This window comes from Salvelinus sp. IW2-2015, unplaced genomic scaffold (assembly GCF_002910315.2).
Source record: "Salvelinus sp. IW2-2015 unplaced genomic scaffold, ASM291031v2 Un_scaffold563, whole genome shotgun sequence".
Taxonomy (NCBI): Eukaryota; Metazoa; Chordata; class Actinopteri; order Salmoniformes; family Salmonidae; genus Salvelinus; species Salvelinus sp. IW2-2015.
This window is the reverse complement of record NW_019942575.1, coordinates 65,619-86,459: the sequence shown is the minus strand read 5'-3', so window position 1 is coordinate 86,459 and position 20,841 is coordinate 65,619. Positions and strand designations below refer to the sequence as shown.

General features: G+C 43.8%; 2 protein-coding genes across 3 annotated transcripts in view; one reads left to right on the top strand and one right to left on the bottom strand.

Moving 5' to 3' along the window:
* scpp1 (secretory calcium-binding phosphoprotein 1) overlaps positions 1-8,576 on the bottom strand; it is a 28,416-nt gene extending 19,840 nt beyond the window's left edge. Inside the window, exon 1 of the mRNA XM_024135698.2 lies at positions 8,441-8,576. Coding sequence (XP_023991466.1) covers positions 8,441-8,538 — 98 coding nt within the window. The 5' untranslated portion in view covers positions 8,539-8,576. The remainder of the gene's footprint in view (positions 1-8,440) is intronic.
* Positions 6,131-20,439, top strand: LOC112068557 (SPARC-like protein 1). Of its 2 annotated transcripts, none has more exons than XM_070438196.1 (11): positions 6,131-6,302; positions 14,057-14,112; positions 14,222-14,287; positions 14,515-15,705; positions 15,988-16,099; positions 16,539-16,660; positions 17,280-17,400; positions 17,641-17,777; positions 18,136-18,284; positions 18,952-19,100; positions 19,339-20,439. In XM_070438196.1, the coding sequence occupies exons 2-11, from the start codon at positions 14,059-14,061 to the stop codon at positions 19,365-19,367; spliced, it is 2,130 nt and encodes a 709-aa protein (XP_070294297.1). In that variant the 5' UTR covers positions 6,131-6,302; positions 14,057-14,058; the 3' UTR covers positions 19,368-20,439. The 2 variants fall into 2 exon arrangements, with proteins under 2 accessions (XP_070294297.1, XP_023991487.1); XM_024135719.2 differs by lacking the exon at positions 6,131-6,302 and adding an exon at positions 6,309-6,450.
* The last annotated feature ends 402 nt before the right edge of the window (positions 20,440-20,841 follow it).

Here is a 20,841-nt window from a genome sequence, read left to right as displayed (position 1 = left end):
GGGGGGTGGTAGCCATCGTGACCAGTGAACTGAGATAAGGCGGCACTTACCTAGCATAGCCTTGTAATGACCTGGAGCCAGTGGGTCTGACGACGAACATGTAGCGAGGCCAGCCCGACTAGGCATACAGGTCGCAGTGGTGGGTCGTATAAGTGCTTAGTAACAAAACGAATGGCACTGTGATAAACTGCATCCAGTTTGCTGAGTAGAGTATGTGGAAGCTATTTTGTAGATGACATCGCCGAAGTCGAGGATCGTGTAGGATAGTCAGTTTTACTAGGGTAAGTTTGGCGGCGTGAGTGAAGGAGGCTTGTGCGGAATAGAAAGCGATTCTTGCTTTGCTTTTGGATTGGAGATGTTTGATATGAGTCTGGAAGGAGAGTTTGCAGTCTAACGCAGACACCTAGTACTTATAGATGGCCACATATTCTAGGTCGGAACCGTCCAGGGTGTGATGCTAGTCGGCGTGCGGGTGCAGGCAGCGAACGTTGAAAAGCATGCATTTTGGTTTTACTAGCGTTTAGAGCAGTTGGAGGCCACGGAAGGAGTGTTTGTATGGCATTGAAGCTCGTTTGGAGGTTAGAATAGCACAGTGTCCAAGGAAGGCCGAAGTATATAGAATGGTGCGTCTGCGTAGAGTGGATCAGGGAATCGCCCGCAGCAAGAGCAACATCATTGATGTATACAGAGAAAAAGAGTCGCCCGAGAATTGAACCCTGTGGTACCCCATAGGACTTCCAGAGGACCGGACAACATGCCTCCGATTTGACACACGAACTCTGTCTGCAAAGTAGTTGGTGAACCAGGCAAGGCAGTCATTAGAAAAACCGAGGCTACTGAGTCTGCCGATAAGAAATGGTGATTGACAGAGTCGAAAGCCTTGGCCAGGTCGATGAAGACGGCTGCACAGTAATGTCTTTTATCGATGGCGGTTATGATATCGTTTAGTACCTTGAGCGTGGCTGAGGTGCACCCATGACCGGCTCGGAAACCGGATTGCACAGCGGAGAAGGTACGGTGGGATTCGAGATGGTCAGTGATCTGTTTGTTGACTTGGCTTTCGAAGACCTTAGATAGGCAGGGCAGATGGATATAGGTCTGTAACAGTTTGGGTCCAGGGTGTCTCCCCCTTTGAAGAGGGGGATGACCGCGGCAGCTTTCCAATCCTTGGGGATCTCAGATGAACGAAGAGAGGTTGAACAGGCTGGTGATAGGGGTGGACAATGCGGCGGACAGTTTCAGAAATAGGGGGTCCAGATTGTCAAGCCAGCTGATTTGTATGGGTCCAGGTTTTTCAGCTCTTTCAGAACATCTGCTATCTGGATTTGGGTAAAGGAGAAGCTGGGGAGGCTTGGGCGAGTAGCAGCGGGGGGGCGGGGCTGTTGGCCAAGGTTGGAGTCGCCAGAGAAAGCATGGCAGCCATTGAGAAATGCTTGTTGAAGTCTTCGATTATCACGGATTTATCGGTGGTGACCGTGTTACTAGCCTCAGTGCAGTGGGCATAACTAGCCTAATTAGTAGCCCGGGGGGTGGTCTGCTCAGACGGAGGGGTCTCTCAGACGTGGTCGTGTCGACAGAGAATCCAAGCCAGATGGCGATGGCGAAAGAGAGGTGTGAATTGTAGAATTGTGTTGCTAATGGTGCTAGCTTCGTGGCAGTGGCGTGCTGCGCTAGCCGCAAGCTAGCTGTGAAATCAGAAGCAGTGTGCTCAGGATTACGGCAGGAATCCGGCGTTTTTGTCGAGAGACAGTCCGATGCTGGAAATTGGTGAGTAATACCAGGCTAATAACAGGGCTGGTGTCTGTGCAGAAGGTAAAGCTACTAGCAGCGGCAAAAAAATGGCTAAATTAGCTTGTAGCTGGTATTGTACCCCAGAATTCGCTGGTAGACTCTTCAGCTAGCCGGCAGATGGGCCTAGCTCGAGGCTAGCTCAGGGCTAACTGGTGCTTGCTTCGGGACAGAGGTGTTAGCCAGTAGTAGCCACTCGTTGCAGCTAGCTAGCTGTGATGATACGTGTAATTGTCCAAGCTTGCGTCAGGAATCCGGTGAGTGGTAGAGAAAAAGCAGTCCTATATGCTCTGGGTTGATATGCGCTTGCAGACTGGCAGGTATTGGCCCGTATTGAAGCTGGCTGTGTCCGAGTTGAGGGTGAAGACCGCAGCAGTGGCTAACTGACTACTAGCTAGTAGCTAGTTATCTGGCTAGCTTCTGATTGGGGTTACGGTTCTAAAGTATAAAAAAATAGGCAGGTCGTACCACATTGGGTGAGGCGGAATGTAGGAATGTATATTCAGTTCCTAGATGGAAAGTGAAATTAAAATATATACGAAATGTATACGAAAAATACGAAGACTATTACACAGGACAGAACAAAACAAAGACTCGTCCGACTGCTACGCCATCTCATACCAGAAAGAGTTTTGTGGGTTTCAATTCAACTGTTTTCATTTGGTTGAAACCTGATGTAACAATCTGCCATCGCCAAGTGGATTGGGGCAAAAGTTAAATATTGACTGCACAAGCGTGAAAAACAAATCTGTGTCAAGGCAGCAGTTTACAGTATTTACCCCAACCAAATTCAGAATATGTGCAGTGCAGGCACCTACTCTGCCAATGGGTTGATCTCTCATATGCTTGATTGCAGGCATTTCGGGTTGTGTCTTATATGTGTCAGAAAAAGAACCTGTCAGTTTGTGTATTGTTTGTTTAAGTTGTTGCTCGTGCTGTGATTTATTTTCTGTCATTTTATTTTCTGGCCCCACTCAGCCACTATCACTTTCCCCCACATTTCAGTAGGCAGGCTAGCTAGCAAGATGTCATATGCATACTTGGTAAACAGATTTCTGATTGGATTATGAATGACACTTGACTCACACAATTGACCATCATCTTGTACTTATTTTGAAGTTTATTTTTAAGACTTTTTATTAATAAGTTACCCAATCAAGGCTGGACCCCCAGTTACCCACGTGGCCCCCCAACTACCCCCCCCTCCCCCCATCTAATAATTAGCAGCAACAGGCTGTCTTACACTCATGAGAGTGGCATTGAGTCCCGCTGTGGTGGCAGTTGCAGTAAAAAAAAATATAATTATATACAGTTGAAGTCGGAAGTTACATACACCTTAGGCAAATACATTTCAACTCAGTTTTTCACAATTCCTGACATTTAATCCTAGTAAAAATTCCTCGTCTTAGGGGAAGTTAGGACACCACTTTATTTAAGAAAGTGAAAGGTCAGAAATATAGTAGAGAGAATGATTTATTTCAGATTTTATTTTCTTTCATCACATTCCCAGTGGTCAGAAGTTTACATACACTCAATTAGTATTTGGTAGCATTGCCTTTAATTGTTTAACTTGGGTCAAACGTTTTGGGAAGCCTTCCACAAGCTTCCCACAATAAATTGGGTGAATTTTGCCCATTCCTCCTGACAGAGCTGGTGTAACTGAGTCAGGTTTGTAGGCCTCCTTGCTCGCACACGCTTTTTCAGTTCTGCCCACAAATTGTCTTTAGGATTGACGTCAGGGCTTTTGTGATGGCCACTCCTATACCTTGACTTTGTTGTCCTTAAGCCATTTTGCCACAACTTTGTGCTTGGGGTCATTGTCCACTTGGAACATCCATTTGCGACCAAGCTTTAACTTTCGACTGATGTCTTAGATGTTGCTTCAATATAATCCACCTAATTTTACTTCCTAGAGATGCTATCTATTTTGTAATTGCACCAGTCCCTCCCGCAGCAAAGCACCCCACAACATGATGATGCCACCCCTGTGCTTCGCGGTAGTGATGGTGTTCTTCGCTTGCAAGCCTCCCCTTTTCCTCCAAACATAACGACGGTCATTATGGCCAAACAGTTCTATTTTTTTCTATCAGACCAGAGGAAATTTCTCCAAAAAGTACAATCTTTGTCCTTGTGCAGTTGAAAACCATAGTCTGTCTTTTTTATGGAGGTTTTGGAGCAGTGGCTTCTTCAGGTTATGTTGATATAGGACTCGTTTTAATGTGTATATATTAATTTTGACCTGTTTCCTCAGCATCTTCACAAGGTCCTTTGCTGTTGTTCTGGATTCTGGGATTGATTTGCACTTTTTGCACCAAAGTACGTTCATCTCTAGGAGACGAACGCGTCTCCTTCCTGAGCGGTATGATGGCTGTGTGGTCCCATGGTGTTTATACTTGCATACTATTGTTTGTACAGATGAACGTGGTACCTTCAGGCGTTTCGAAAATGCTCCCAAGGATGAACCAGACCTGTGGAGGTCTACAATGTTTTTTCTGAGGTCTTGGCGGATTTCTTTTGATTTTCCCATGATGTCAAGCAAAGAGGCACTGAGTTTGAAGGTAGGCCTTGAAATACATCCACAGGTATACCTCCAATTGACTCAAATGATGTCAATTAGCATATCAGAAGCTTCTAAAGCCATGACATAATTTTCTGGTATTCTCCAAGCTGTTTAAAGGCACAGTCAACTTCGTGTATGTAAACTTTTGACCCACTGGAATTGTGATAAAGTGAGTTTTAAGTGAAATAATCTGTCTGTACACAATTGTTGGAAGAATTACTTGTGTCATGCACAAAGTAGATGTCCTAACCGACTTGCCAAAACTATAGTTTAACAAGAAATTTGTGGAGTGGTTGAAAAACGAGTTTTAATGACTACAACCTAAGTGTATGTAAACTTCCGACTTCCGACTTCCGACTTCAACTGTATACTGTATATATATATACATATATATTTTGCTGTCTCCTGGGCAGAGGGGCTTCATTCCCGGTAAACCCCTGCATTAATCTGGCCCTGACTGTGGCCTACCCCTCTTACCCACCTACTACATAACACAATGCTTATGTATGTTCACCCCACAGGAAGCTGCTGAGGGAAGGATGACTCATAATAATAACTGGAATGGAATGGTACACTATGTATAGCAAAGTATGTGGCCCCCCTTTCAAATTAGTGGATTCGGCTATTTCAGCCACACCCATTGCTGACAGGTTATAAAGTCGAGCACACAGCCATGCAATCTCCATAGACAAACATTGGCAGTAGAATTGCCTTACTGAAGAGCTCAGTGACTTTCAACGTGGCACCGTCAGAATGCTACCTTTCCAACAAGTCAGTTCGTCAAATTTCTGCCCTGCTAGAGCTGCCACGGTCAAATGTAAGTGCTGTTAGTGAAGTGGAAACCTCTAAGGAGCAACAACAGCTCAGCTGCAAAGTGGTAGGCCACAAGCTCACAGAGCCGGAACGCAGGGTGCTGAAGCACGTAGCACGTAAAAATTGTCTGTCCTAGGTTTCAACACTCATTATTGAGTTCCAAACACCCCTGGAAGCAACATCAGCAAAATAACTGTTTGTCGAGAGCTTCATGAAATGGGTTTCCATGTCTGAGCAGCCGCACACAAGCCTAAGAACACCATGCAAAATGCCATTGGACTCTGAAGCAGTGGAAACCATTCTCTGGAGTGAAGAATCTCACTTCACCATCTGGCAGTCCGACCGAAGAATCTGGATTTGGTGGATGCCAGGAGTATGCTACCTGCCCCAATACATAGTACCAACTGTAAAGTTTAGTGAAGGAGGAATAATGGTCTGGGGCTGTTTTTCATTGTTTGGCCGAGGTCCGTTGGTTCCATTGAAGGGAAATCTTAACGCTACAGTATTCAGTGACATTCTAGACGATTCCATCGAACACCTTTGTGATTAATTCGAATGCCGACTGCGAGCCAGGCCTAATAGCTCAACATCAGTTTCCGACCTCACTAATGATCTTGTGGCTGAATGGAAGCCAGTCCCCGCAGCAATGTTCCAACATCTAGTGGAAAGCCTTCCCAGAGGAGTGGAGGCTGTTATAGCAATAAACAGGGGACCAACTCCATATTATTTCCCATTATTTTGGAATGAGATGTTTGACGAGCAGGTGTCCACGTACATTTGATCATGTAGTGTATCAAACACATGGCAACCATCTGTTTGATGTGTCCAATACCATTCCATTGACTCTGTTCCAGACATTACTATGAGCCCATCCTCCCCTTTTTAAGGTGCCACCGGCCTCCTGTGGTTCACGCATCAGTGTATCATCCATCCTTGTGATTGTAAACCATTTTGGGTGATTTTAGTTGACCATAGGAAATAAGAGCTAGTGCGTAAACTTCCGCAATACGGGTTTGATTGAATAGGCTCTCTCTCTCGCTTCCCTGCTTGGCTATACTCAGTTGACTGTCTCCTCTGCTGTAGTCCACTGTCCACTGTCCACTGTTTCCCTTGACACAGAAGGCACAAAAGACCCTGAGAGGTATGGTGTGTGTGTTGCTGGACGAAGCGTCAGTGTGCGAGAGACAGTGTGTGCACTTTCTTGGGTGAGATAGTACATTGTGTGTGTATGTGAGGTCTGCGTCTGTGTGACCCAGTCTCAAACCTCTCCTTGCAGCTGTCAACATCAGGTAACAACTTTTACTTCTTCTCTCTTGGCTACATCCACTTGAAATTATAATTATAATTTATTATAATTATAATTTTATTATAATTCCTTGAAGACGCATTTTGTTGTCACAAAATCAAATCCCTCTAAATGTATTTATTGTCTTATTGAGAAAATTGATACTGGGGATGTGGTGGATATATATGAGAAGAGTGATTTTGTGTTTTGTTTACTGCTAAATCAATCTGCTCAGATGTGTATTTTTTGGCCCCATTGTGTTGCATAGGGTGCTACTGCAGGATTGTTTTAGATGTTATGGACTTTTTAGATGTCTATGACTCAGATTTGACATTAGCGTGCATGCTTTAGAGAGCATTTCATGAAATTACTGGGTAAAAAACAAACAATTTTGTTCATACTTTAAAAGCTCTACAAAGTTTGACCAATGAGTAATCCCATTAATTTATGTAGCTAGTAAAACCGACAAAGACAACATTCACGTGATATTTATACCATTAGGCTAAAACAGAATCATCCTGTTTCAATCTCTTCCAAGTGATTTATCATTTTTGGCATGCAATATCTCCCCCCCACCCCCCTGCATTGTCTCCAAACCCAGGGACAAAAAGTTTGTGGACTTAGTCGACTCTCTTTCCTGTCTAGTAGCTTCTGATGTTTGCTTTAGCGTCCACTGAACTCTCAATGTGACTTTTTGAGAGAGGGGTGCATCTCTGAAGGGAGAGTTTCACACTATGGTAACTGAGTGGGAGGGTGTTTAATTTTAAAATTGTAGCTTTATTTAACTAGGCAAGTCATTTAAGAACAAATTCTTATTTACAATGACAGCCTACACCAGCCAAATCCAGACAACGCTGGGCCAATTGCGCACCACCATATGGGACATCCGGTGGTGAAACAGCCTGGAATTGAACCAGGGGCTGTAGTGACACCTCTAGCACTGAGATGTAGTGACTTAGACCGCTGCACCACTCGGGAGCCCAAAAGGGTCTCAAGATTTAAATGTTCTAAAGTTGGAGGAAATGGTTTGTCCATTGGTTTTGAACGATTGCATAATAAGGGATTTGTCATTGCCCTTATCAGAGACCAAGGTAGACAAACCTCATGTCTTTCTTTGATATACAGTATGATAAAATAATTTGAATGGCCCATTTATACCCATAATTAAAGTGGCAGTCTGCAGTTCAAACAATAACAAAGCGTTTACCCGGCCACTGATTTTTTAAACAGCTGAGGGATGGGGCTGGTAGATAGACAGAGCTATGGATGCAAGGACTGCAAGGACTGACCATCCATGAGATATATAAAATATAATATTTTAGGTTCTGATGGGGTACGACAATTAAACAAGGCATTAATAACTTTATATTCTTCAAGAATCAATGGGTATATAACAATAATATAAAAGTACAAAAATGTATGTACTAATCACACTTTGCTGCTTTAAATGCCCAAAACAGCTGTTTTTATCTCACTATCAAAACAAAAAAGCAAAAAACTATATCTCAAACAAGAATTTTGCTAGGAATGTTTGGGAGTGGTCTGAGTGGAAGGGTTCCCTTTCAGTCGATACTCTCGGTACAACACAACTCACTTTTGCGACTTCGATTGAAGAACTAAAATCACGCCTGACAAGGCTAATGAAACCCGTGCCTTTCTGAAAGCCCCCCCTTCCACAGGTGATAACCCTGTGGCTCGAATTCATTCCTTAAATTATTTCACTCTTCACTCGATGTGAGCAAGAACAATTCACGCTTCTACAAAAAAATTATATTGGAACATGAAACTATCTGACTTTGTGCCATCTAAACTGTCCCTTCATTATTTTTTCTTAGAGTTTTATTGTCACAATTTCTTTTGTTATTCTTCGATTTGCTTTAGCAATGAGTAAGATGGCAAAAAATTGGACAGAGACGATGAAGGCAAAGCCGGGCTCGGGTTTGCGACCATGCCTCCAGTCATGCGGTTATACCATTTCTCCCAAAAATACTCACGATTTCTGTTCGGCTTGGAACACTCTGAGGAGGACTTCACTCGAATCAGTTCTTGTGCGCATTGCCAGTAGCTGCATGCAAACTCCTTGGATAGACATGTAGCATTCTTGAGAAAGGTTGGGGTTAACATTGGCGACCTTCCTGTGCTGGATGCCGGTACCTGCCAAGTTGCAGGACGTGGGAGGGATTTGGGGCTGTGGTCAGAGCAGAACTAGCCTCCCAGCAGGGCTGATTCGGTCTCCCATAGTGACTAACTGGGCCAAGGTTCGGATGACGACATGTTAACTCTGGCGGGCTCAGCAGGGTTCTTGGTTGATGAGGAGGACTTCATTCAGGGGCAGCCACCTCCTCACGCTAGTGATTAACCTCCCTCGCAGAAGTGACCTTCCTCCACCACAGAAGAAATCTGTACCTGCCCCCTGTGATTGCTGCAGTCAAGCGCCACCTGCCTCTTTTTACAGATTTCAGCAAGGAAGTGACGGCAACCTGGTCCAAGCCACATTCCCATTCGTCCATAACTATGATGCAGTTCTACCAGATCGAGCTGCTGGCGAAGTTGGATGCAGCTTTGACTGCCAGGTAGCCCCACACAGAGCTCTTGTGCAGATTTCATTCTGCCCATGTCCCGGTGCACCGTTCTGCCACTCAGGAAATGTATTGGAGCTACTGTGGTGGAAAATACTTTCTTGGAGGTGCCAGAGAGGGACAGATAGATGTACTTTGATGAGCATATTTCTCCTACGGGGTTGTTCGGCCCGATTTTAGGCTAAAAATAAGCAGAAAGAGGCACTGCGTGCTTTTCCCCTTCGGGGCTGACGGTGGAGAACCTTCCCGAAAGGAGTCAGGCGGAGCCCTCCCGGCTAAGCGGCTGTCGAGAGTGGTGGAAATAATAAAGAACCAGTCCATCCCAGTCCACGAGAGGGCATTAATGCCCCCTCAGATGGCACTTTACGGGAGACTCACTGCCTGCTCCGACCAATGTCGCGCATGCGCAGAGTTGCCCTGGATCATGTGAACAGTGACGTCAGGATACAGGCTGCAAGATGACGCCGACAGAGCGGGAAGCTCTGCTTCTAGCTCCTAAGCAACTTTGCGGTATTTCGTTTTTTGTGTGTGTTATTTCTTACATTATTAGCCCAGGACATTTTTTGTGTTATTACATTCAGCCGGAAAGAACTAAAGAAGTAAACCACCAGTAACTCACCAGTATTACAACCGGGAATACGACTTTCCCGAATTGGATCCTTTGTTCGTACCCCTCAGGGCAATTTAACTGATTCCAGAGGCTGATCCAAAACACAGCTAACAGAGAAGAGATATTCGGAGTGGACTTCTAGTCCGACTCAGGATGCATGCACACCATCCACCGCTTTCGAGTATATTCCTCGCTAATGTTCAGTCTCTGGAAAATAAAGTAGACGAGCTCAGGGCGAGAATCTCCTTCCCTAGAGACATCAGGGATTGTAACATACTCTGTTTCACAGAAACATGTCTCTCTCTCTCTCTCTCTCTCTCTCTCTCCTCTCTCTCTCCTCTCTCTCTCTTCTCTCTCTCTCTCTCTCTCTCTCTCTCTCTCTCTCTCTCTCTCTTCTCTTCTCTCTCTCTCTTCTCCCTCTCTCTACTGTCTTTGTCCATACAGCCAGCTGGGTTCTCAGTATATTGCGCAGACAGGAATAAAGAACTCTCCGGGAAGAAGAAAGGAGGGGGTGTATGTTTCATGATTAACCACTCATGGTGTGATTGTGATAACATACAGGCCTTTTGTTCACCCGAGCTAGAATACCTTAAAATAAAATGCCGACCGTATTATTCCCAAGAGTATTCTCTCCGGTTATAATCACAGCCGTGTATATTCCCCCTCAAGCCAATACCACGACGGCACTCAAAGAACTGTCTCTCAAAGAACTGTACTGGACTTTATGCAAACTGGAAACCACATATCATGAGGCCACATTTATTGTAGCTGCGGATTTTAACAAAGCAAATTTGTGGAAAACGCTACTGAAGTTCTACCAAGACATTGACTGTAGCACTCGCTCTGAGAAAACATTAGACCACTGCTACTCAGCTTTGAAATGCCTACAAGACCCTCCCCTGCCCTCCCTTCGGCAAATCACGACTCCATTTTGCTCTTCCCTTCCTATAGGCATAAACTCAAAAAAGAAGTACCCGTGCTAAGGACTATTCAATGCTGTTCTGACCAATCAGATTCCAAGCTTCAAGATTGTTTTGATCACACAGACTGGGATATGTTCCGGGTAGCCTCTGAGAATAACATTGACGAATACACAGATACGATGACTGAGTTTATCAGGAAGTATATAGGAGATGTTGTACCCACTGTGACTATTAAAGCCGGCGTCTTGCTTCCAGACAAACTAAACACCTTCCTCGCCTGCTTTGAGGATAACACAGTGCCACCGACGCGGTCCGCTACCAAGGACTGTGGGCTCTCCTTCTCTGTGGTCGACGTGAGTAAGACATTTAAGCGTGTTAACCCTCGCAAGGCTGCAGTCCCAGACAGCATCCCTAGCCACGTCCTCAGAGCATTTACGGACATATTCAATCTCTCCCTATCCCAGTCTGCTGTCCCCACTCGCTTCAAGATGTCCACCATTGTTCCTGTACCCAAGAAAGCAAAGGTAACTGAACTTAATGACTTTCGCCCGGTCACAATCACTTCTGTCATCATGATGTGCTTTGAGAGGCTAGTTAAGGATCGTATCACCTCTACTTTACCTGACACCCTAGACCCACTCCAATTTGCTTACCGCCCCAATAGATCCACAGACGATGCAATCGCCATCACACTGCACACTCCCCTATCCCACCTGGACAAGAGGAATACTTATGTACGAATGCTGTTCATTGACTATAGCTCACTATTCAACACCATAGTACCCTCCAAGCTCATCATTAAGCTCTGGGCTCTGGGTCTGAACCCCGCCCTGTACAACTAGGTCCTGGACTTCCTGACGGGTTGCCCCCAGCTGGTGAAGGTAGGAAACAACACCTCCACTTCGCTGATCCTAAACACCACCCAAAAGGGTGTGTGCTCAGCCCCCTGCTGTACTCCCTGTTCACCCATGACTGCGTGGCCACACACGCCACCAACTCAATCATCAAGTTTGCAGACAACATAACAGGAATAGGCCTGATTACCAACAATGACGAGACAGCCTACAGAGAGGAGTTGAAGGCCTTGGGAGTGTGGTGTCAGGAAAATAACCGCTCACTCAATGTCGACAAAACAAAGGAGCTGATCGTGAGTGTGTGTAAAGAGTGTGTAAAGCTGTCATCAAGGCAAAGGGTAGCTACTTTGAAAAATCTCAAATCTCAAATATATTTGTTTAACACGTTTTTGGTTACTACATGATTCCATGTGTTATTTCATAGTTTTGATGTCTTCACTATTACTCTACAATGTAGAACATAGTAAAAATAAAGAAAGATTCTTGAATAAGTAGGTGTCCAAACTTTTGACTGGTACTTTACATACGTAAATATAAATACACACACACACATATGTATATACATACAGTGGGGAGAACAAGTATTTGATACACTGCCGATTATGCAGGTTTTCCTACTTACAAAGCATGTAGAGGTTTGTAATTTTTATCATAGGTACACTTCAACTGTGAGAGACGGAATCTAAAACAAAAATCCAGAAAATCACATTGTATGATTTTTAAGTAAATAATTTGCATTTTATTGCAAATTAGGCACCTCCTCCCATGTTTGGTGGGCTGTTTAGTGGAGGCTACACCCCTGGGTGGTTGCCCAGATATGGGAGAGGTTAGGCAGGGCCTTCCTAGATCTTTACGCATCGCAAGAAAACTCGCAGTGTTGGCGGTTCTTCTCGCTGAGGGACCTGAGTGCCCCGTTGGGAAATATTGCGCACCAGTGGTCTTGGACCTTGCTGTACCTATTGCGCCCACATGGGATTTAGCTCTGGTTTTGGAGGCATTGTGCCCCCTTTGAGCCTCTGGAGTTGGTGGATCTGAAGATCCTCTCCTACAAGAGCTCTCTGCTTATGGCTTTGGCCTTAGCTAAATGTGTTGTGAGCCTCCACACCTTATCCGTACATGGTTCCTGTACTTAGTTCACCCCTGGCGACTCTAAGGTGACGTTGTGTCCTAATGCGGCCTTCATGGTTATGACCTACGCGTCTTTAGCCTTTGAGCTATTTTCCCTTTTCACCTCCTCCTTTTGCTTCTGAAGAGCAACAGAGGTTTCATGCTCTGTGTCCAGTACTAGCTTTATGCATGCACTTTGAGTGGACCCGAGATAATGGTTATGTGACCAGCTTTTTGTCTGTTTAGCTAATCCAGCTCGTAGCAGGGCGCTCTCTAAGCAGCGTCTCTCCTACTGACTTGTGGAGGTTTTCTCCCTGGCATACAGCAGCAAGTGATAAGGGTTACTTAGCGGTGTATGCGCCCATTCGACCATGGGCCTGGCAGCGTCTTGGGCATTATTTAAAGGATTGACTGTAGGGGATATTTGCGCTGCGGCAAGTTGGGCATCACCACACACTTTTGTGAGTTTTTATAGCTTGGATGTCACTGCTCCCAGTGTAGCCCACAGTGTGCTTAAAGCTGGGACAGGAGAAGGTGTGCACAATACCAAGACTACCTTGCGGGTGGAGGTCTGGGTGGTCTGCCATGGGCCATTTCAGTTGGTATCCATTGGGGCCGGCTTGGGGCGGGATTTCAATTTTCCATAGTTGTGTTGAACTGACATGGTTTGGTAGGTTACTTTCTAAATGTAACCCATTAAAGTTACTAATTACCTGTCCAAAAGTGTATCAATAATGTAACTTTTGGATTACCCAAACTCAGTAACAGAATCTGATTACTTTCCTATTAAGAGGCATTAGTAGAAGACACAAAGGAATATTACCAATTGAACAACACCTATCTAGAGCAGGGTCAGTCAATGTTAGAGTTTAGCTGGCCATAAATGTATGTTGCAATTTACTTTATGGGCTAGGTATGTTTCTAACCCATTGCTTCCTACTTCAATACAGATAATAATATGATTAGGCTCTATCTTTATATTAAAAACAAAGTCTGTAAGATTGCTAGTAATTTCAGTTGATTAAATACCCTTTATCTTCAAGCATATGACTTGGAAATATTGATTAGATAAATAGTTTTACCTGAACATAAGCCAAAAACTAAGGACTTATTAGCCTTCTCTGTTGTTTATATTTTTGTTGTCAAGGAGGACTGATAAGGCCCATTGCTTCAAAATATTGTTGAAAAAGAAATACTGCTGTCATGGAATGGCATGCCATGAGCACTTCCCGAAAAATGGCTATTTGCATGTGAAAAATGCCCGGCCTGCTGTTTAAGTTTTTGTTGGTGACACTTTGATATCTCGATAATTTCAGTCTATTAAAAGTGCACAAGTTTGAGCATGTGTCCGTTAGGCCTATGGAAAAATATTAAATCAGCTCAAATTAGATTGAGAAATAAAAGGTCCCACTCGTGGTATTCAATATGATACACAACGAAGAAAAAAAATAATTTGCCTGCACTGGTCCTTTAAACTTTATACTCAATTATAAATATTAATAAATAATATATGCCATTTAATTTGATGTCATTATAGGTATGAAGAACCGTTTACTGTTCCTTTGCCTATTGGCCTCAGCATTTGCTGTGTCTGTAAGTACTGATAAATCCACTCTTGCTTTTTGAAACAGCTTTTTAATAAAATAAATGAATAACCACAAGTCTAATGATATTTTATCAATAATTCCTTGCTATTCCCAAGGTCAAAGGCAAACCTCACGACAAACATCAAGCTTTATCCAAGTCCTCACACACAGCTAAAGACAAGGTAAAGTGCATCCAACTCCTGTATTTTAAATACATCTCTATAAAAACAGAATACATTGACAAGGATTCTCAAGGAACTTGAGAATACCTTTCATTATTGTATTATTATTTCATTTATGGCAAAAGTTTGTCCAGAGGCTATATCTTTTGTTATATTTACAAAACGTTTTTCCAGAAACCTTTCATTTTTAGTTGTATTGACTTTTTACACTTCCCTTCCTGCTAAAGGACGTTGTTCCAGATGAGGCCAATGAGGGGGAGGTCTTGCCGACTTTCATGACCTTCGAGTCTAGCAGTCAGGATCAGGAAGACGAGGACATGAGCTACGAGGACAATGCTAATGCTAATCTGGGTCCCTCCAATGAGGAAGGGGTGTTCGAGGTGTCTGACAGTGGTGAGAGGAGCACCCCTGTCCTGCTGAGCGATAAGGCACTGGTGGACCTCCTCCAGGGGGAGTCAGAGGAAGAAGAGGTGGAAGAGGAGGAGGAGGAAGAAGAGGAGGAGGGAAAGATCGAGTCTGAGGAGACACAGTCTGAAGAGGAGGAGGGGGAAGAAGCGGAGGGAGACTTGGAAAAGGAGGAGGAGGATGAGGAGGTGGTAGAGGTGGAGGAAGAGGTGGATGTGGAGGCAGAGAAAGAGGCAGAAAAGGTGGAGGCGACGGCGGATGAGGAGGAGTCAGTTGAGGATGAGGAGAAGGGAGAGGAAGAGGAGGAACCTGTGTTCGGGGACGGAGAATTAAAGCAAGAGGCTGAAGTCGAAGAGACGTACAGCAACACCGAGCCGGAGATTCCAGAGGATCTGGACTACGCAGGCGACAGTGACAACACACAGCCCCTGGAAACTGAGCTTGAGGAAGGGAAACCCCTCGCCGAAGACGCCCAGCTCCTCTTAAATAAGGAAGAGGAGGCAAAGGTGGAGGAGAAAGAAGGACAAGTTAGCAAGGAAGACGAAATCCCCACTGCCACTGATGACTATGAGTCCCAGCAGGACATACAAGACGCCGAGGCCTCTGAGAGCCAGGAAGTGCTCGGCCAGTTCAAACTCCCAGAGGGAAGCAAGGACCAGGAGAAAGGTTTCAAGGACGATTCCCAAGAAAAGGGGAACAATAAAAAAGACGGAGACACAGACGCTGAACTCCAAGAGACAAAGAACAGTGTGGATCTTGATGGGACACGTCTTTCTGTAGAAGGGGGAGAAGAGAAGGAGGAGAAGAACATAAACGAGAGCGCCAGTCACTCCCTAGGCAAAGCTAGGAAGCAGAGGAAGAACCAGAGGGTGAGGAAGCACCCCCCACAGAGGGATGAGGCCGCGCCAGCAGAGGGAGTCCCAGACCACCAGGGGGATGAGGGGGAGAAGGAACACTACCGCACCACTGACAATGCTGTCTACAAGCCCAAGCGGAGAAGAGCAGGGAAATGGGTAACACTCATCACATATCGCCCATTAGCTATAATGCAATGTCATCCTAAAACGTCAACCTACATTGAACCATGTAACCCCTATATAAAGGAGTGACCTATTTGAAATTAAACCGATGGTCCATGGATGGATCTACTCTATTCTCAGAGCTTCCCAAAATTAGTGTACTATACAGTATAGGAAATAGGGTGTCATTTAAAATGCAGCCCACATCTTATCTATTAACATCTGTGGGTGGTTTGTTGACCTCTATTGTGATTTCACCTTCTGTTTCCTACCCAGGCTCCTCTGGTGGGAATGAACCCGGTCCAGATCAGGGCGACAGTGGACCTCTACCCCAGCGCCAGGCCCTCTTTGGCGGCCAGCTTATACAGACCCCAAGCCTCCGCTGCCGGTAAGTGTCAATCTCAGCAAGGCACGCACACACACACACATACACACTAGGAATCTGCTGACTGGGCCCTTTCACTAACACCCCCATAAGAATAGTGCCACGCTACCAAAACAAACCCCCTCTCGACCTCCGCTGGATTAAGGGGTCAATGAGCGAGCTCATGTTGAATTCGAGCACTGTACAAACTCAAATGGCAATGGAATGCAGGGGGTAATGACTGTGGTGGTAGTGCTGGTGTTTCCATTGACATCTATAACCACTGGAAAGTACATACTTGTTAATCATGATTAAGACTTGATTAAAACATGAATAACACATGAACAAAGTATAAATGCAATAACTTAGTGAATCTAGCAGAAAAGAAACAACAGTGTTTTCACATCAATGTTCCACTGAACAGGGCATGAGTGTGTTTAGGCAATTTTTTTCTCTCTTTTAGACCCTTGTGAGAACTTCCGTTGTAAACGTGGAAAGACCTGCCAACTCAACGAGGAGAAGAAGCCTATGTGCGTGTGTCAGGAGCCTTCTGCCTGCCCACAGAGTGTCACTGACTATGACCATGTGAGTATGAACAGTGGTCATTGGGGTGGCCTGGGGGAGGTTCAGAGTTCTAAATCGTTGCCTCTGGAGCATATGTACTATACAGTATGTACTGCTGCGAGCATGGGTTGAATCTGACCCACTGCTCTAGCACTTTCTCTCTCTACTCCTTCCTTTCTTTCTATCCTGTCCAATAAACATAGACAATATGAAAGGAATTCCTTTAAACACATTTGGGAAAAGTTGCTATTAGGGACAGGAACTGTGGGCAATAGAAATCGATAAGATCGGTACCACAGAACTATGCCGCTATAAAAGTTAGGATTTGGATACGTTTTCTGATCCTACATCTGTAGTTCGAGGAAACTTGAAGGAAATATGCCAAGAATCTGGCAATGGTAGGTACAACCCTGACATGATATTCTAACAATGTTGGGGAGCTGTTGGTTTTGGCTAGAATTGTATCTGCAGGCCTCTGTTCCCAAGACAGGTGCACTAGCCTCCGTCCCAATAGAGTTAACTCTATTGGAACTCTGTGATGCTTAGTTTCTTACCAAGAGTAGGATCACTACAATATTTTTGGCTGAAGCATTTCATTTGTTAAATCCATAACACATGATGTAATGTATCTTTCATGCAGGTCTGTGGAACTAACAATGTCACCTACGACACATCCTGTGAGCTCTTTGCCACTAAGTGCAACCTGGAAGGCAGCAAGAGAGGCCATAGACTTCACCTGGACTACACTGGACCCTGCAAATGTAAGACAGCTATAGTCAGACCACCTCTACAGTTTCTGACCAATACAGTAGCCAATCTGAAATAACTACAGTATAACACATTTTTCTTTTTTAAATTTCTTCCTCTCCCTTTCGTTTTCTTTCTCATTCTCGTCTGTTTCTCACTCTCTATTTAATTCTCTCATCTTACCTTGCCTCTCCACCTCCTCTCTTTCTCACTCTCTCTCTCTCTTTCTTCCACTACCTTGCTCTCTCTGTTAGTCATCGCACCGTGTATGAATGGCGAACTGGTCCAGTTTCCTCTGCGTATGCGCGACTGGCTGAAGAACGTCTTGCTGCAGCTCTATGAACATGACTCCATGTCCCCTGGCTTCCTCACCCCCAAGCAACGCATCAGAGTGAGTAAATATCTTATTTAAAAAAAAAAAAATGTTGAGAAAAATAAACCTTGTATGGACACCCTTTAACTTAAAATATGAGGGTAACACTTTACATTAGACATACCATCTATAAAGGGGTTAGAAGTAGTTCATTGATAGTTCCATTATTTATATTTTCAAAATAATTCATATTCATATAAAGGCGCTTTATGAAGTTTAACCAACTGCATTCTTAATGATTAATAGTATATATCTCAAAGCCCAAAAATCACCAGTGCCTTACACTTGATTTTCAAATTGCGATCTTGTTAGCACATATTCATATTCAATCCAATCCAATTTTATTATTCATGTGTGACCATAAATAATCTCCCAGGTGAGAAAGATCCACGAGAGTGAGAGGCGCCTCCATGCCGGCGACCACCCCATTGAGTTGCTGGCCCAGGACTTCGAGAAGAACTACAACATGTACATCTATCCCGTGCACTGGCAGTTCGCTCAGATGGACCAGCACCCTTCTGACAGGTACAGTACTCCAGGAGAAAGATTATTTTGTTGTTGTTGTTGTTGTCATAATCATGAAAAAGAACCTGCGGAGCCTCTTGCTTACGCCAAGCTTTCATTGAAATGGTTATGAGCTTCTGTAAAAAGTTACCCGCCTAGTGCAGTAGGCCAGTAAAACATCATGGATTATGTCATACCTGCAGTCAAATCAGCAAGTAGTGATACAGTCATAAATAATATTGAAGAAGTGTTGTTATATGTCTTTGATATGATTCAAGAGTGAATAGCTTCACTTGTAGCTGTTCATCTTCAGAAGACATTCTGATTACGGCTCTCATTGTAATGTTGGTGAATCTGATTCAGATTACTTGTGAATCAGATACATGGTGGGTCTGAATCTAATATGTGATTAAGAATCAGTTTAACTGAACCGTTCACATTTGAGTTTACCTTAAAGGCCCATAGAGTGGGAAACAAAAGTGGAAGCACAGCTTCAGACTGTGTGTGAATCGTTTCTAGTTTTGGGTCAGACTCCCCATACTCAACCCCCAATGGAATAAAACGGAGTGAAACAGGGAAGCTCTACTTGAAGAATGGGAGACGCTTATTTTAGTTTTCTGTTCCAAAATGTTTCAAAACGTTTTCCATTGCATAGGCTTATGAAAATGACACTGGTGTTCCTATCCAGGTTCCTGTCCCACTCTGAGCTGGCCCCCCTGAGGGTCCCATTGGTCCCCATGGAGCATTGTACCTCCCGCTTCTTCCAGGAGTGTGATGCAGACAAAGACAAACAGGTGTCCTTCAGGGAGTGGGCCCACTGCTTCGGCATCAAGGATGGTAAGAGTGTGCAGTCTTATAGAAAGTGAAAGCAATTCAATGACCAAAGAATGAGGCTTGACATGATGTTGCCAACGCTGTGATAGTTGTAGTAGTTAGATGTGAGTGAATGAATGAATGCTGCGTTACTGTAGCTTACAGAAGGACCATGGTCATGTGCTTTCACACATGTTTGATAGTATGACCCTGCATTGTAAAGATGTAATATTTTGTGATTTTCCATTTTCCCCCTCTGCAGAGGACATGGATGTCAACCTGCTCTTCTGAGTCCAATCAGTACCTCATCAAGCAACCAGCTTTAATAATCATTCAAAAAGATCACCTTCAATCATGGCAGAACCACATACCTTAATTGGCAGAAGAGAGACTTGCGTTGATTTAAACTATGTTTTTGGGATGTTCTGTAAAGTTAGCCTGGTAGAACCAGCCTAATCGCTGTGTCCACCGTTATATTTAACTTCACGTATCAGTCTGGCATTTCTCCTTATTGAAACTGTTTAAACTTATGTCTGTAATGAGAACCATCATTCAAAACTAAGTTGTCAGTGATGGGATCACCTTCAACCAATCAGAGGACGACCTAATTCAAAGCACAGGATTTTGGTGGTGGGTTTTCTGAGAGGACTGATTTGACCGGTCATTTCTTGGCTTGTCCTAAACTCCCATCTATTGGAGAAAGCCCAGATTTATATGCAGAAAAACAAAATGGCGAACACAGTAATCAGGTGGGTTCTACCATTCTACTGCAAAGTACAATTGACTAAAAAGTTAAAGTGAGAATGGACCACTGTCCTTCCATGTCTTAAGTCATAGATGGAAGAGGAGGATAGTTCATGTTGTCTAATGTAAAACAAATTTGGATCTATAAATATATGGATGTTCTGTGATACTGTATGTAGATACTGTATAGCTGACAGTGGTATTAGTAGAGTAAGTGACAAGATTTTTTTGTTTTGTTGCAATTAACAATGATATCAGTGTTATGAACACATTCCAAGAGGGGGAAAGATTACGAGTGCTTTTTTGTAGATGACAGACAACAAAACAGAAATGGACTTTGCAGGTGAGACCGATCACTTTACTTTTTGACCAAAATATTGCAGTATTCATTTTAAACATTTAAGTGGGAGCATATCAATATTTTTTTTGTATGAAAACCATTTGTAATTGACTGTCAAAATAAATTGAGCCGTCAAAAGGAGAAATTGAAATGGCAGCAATGGAGTAGAACATCTGATGTTGACAGAATTACTAAGAGTTGAATGCTGCAACAGTTTTTTATGTCTTGTCTGATATAGCTACTTCACTAACCTTTCTAATAAAAGTAATTTTGACCTTATCGGATCTCATCACATTCCTGTTTGATTGTTTGACTTTATGCACAATTGGATTGAAGGTAACTTTATTGATCCACAGGGGGAAATTGTCAATAATAAAGTTATTTCATGCACTATAACAAAATTGATACAACAAAGAGAAACCACTCCAGTATTTATTATTTAGGTTACACTGAAATACACTCAATCCTTCTTTATATTCTTATATGATCATTTGTACTGTGCAATGACATAATTGAGAAGTAACTGTAATCAGTTGTGGGTGGTGATGTCACTTTCACGTCAGTAGTGACGTTTTGTCTCTTCTAGTTTGCATGAAAATAATGACAGGCATCTATTTTACACAGCCACCACAGGCAAACAGTTGACTCATCCAACAAAGGCTTATAATAAGGACTTAATCG

What these genes read in the sequence shown, in the direction of transcription:
- LOC112068557 (XM_070438196.1), top strand. Translation starts at nt 14,059, where the DNA reads ATGAAGAACCGTTTACTGTTCCTTTGCCTATTGGCCTCAGCATTTGCT. An exon ending in GACCAGCACCCTTCTGACAG is followed by an intron (nt 18,285 to 18,951) that starts GTACAGTACTCC and finishes GTTCCTATCCAG; the next exon opens with GTTCCTGTCCCACTCTGAGC. An exon ending in CTGCTTCGGCATCAAGGATG is followed by an intron (nt 19,101 to 19,338) that starts GTAAGAGTGTGC and finishes CCCCCTCTGCAG; the next exon opens with AGGACATGGATGTCAACCTG.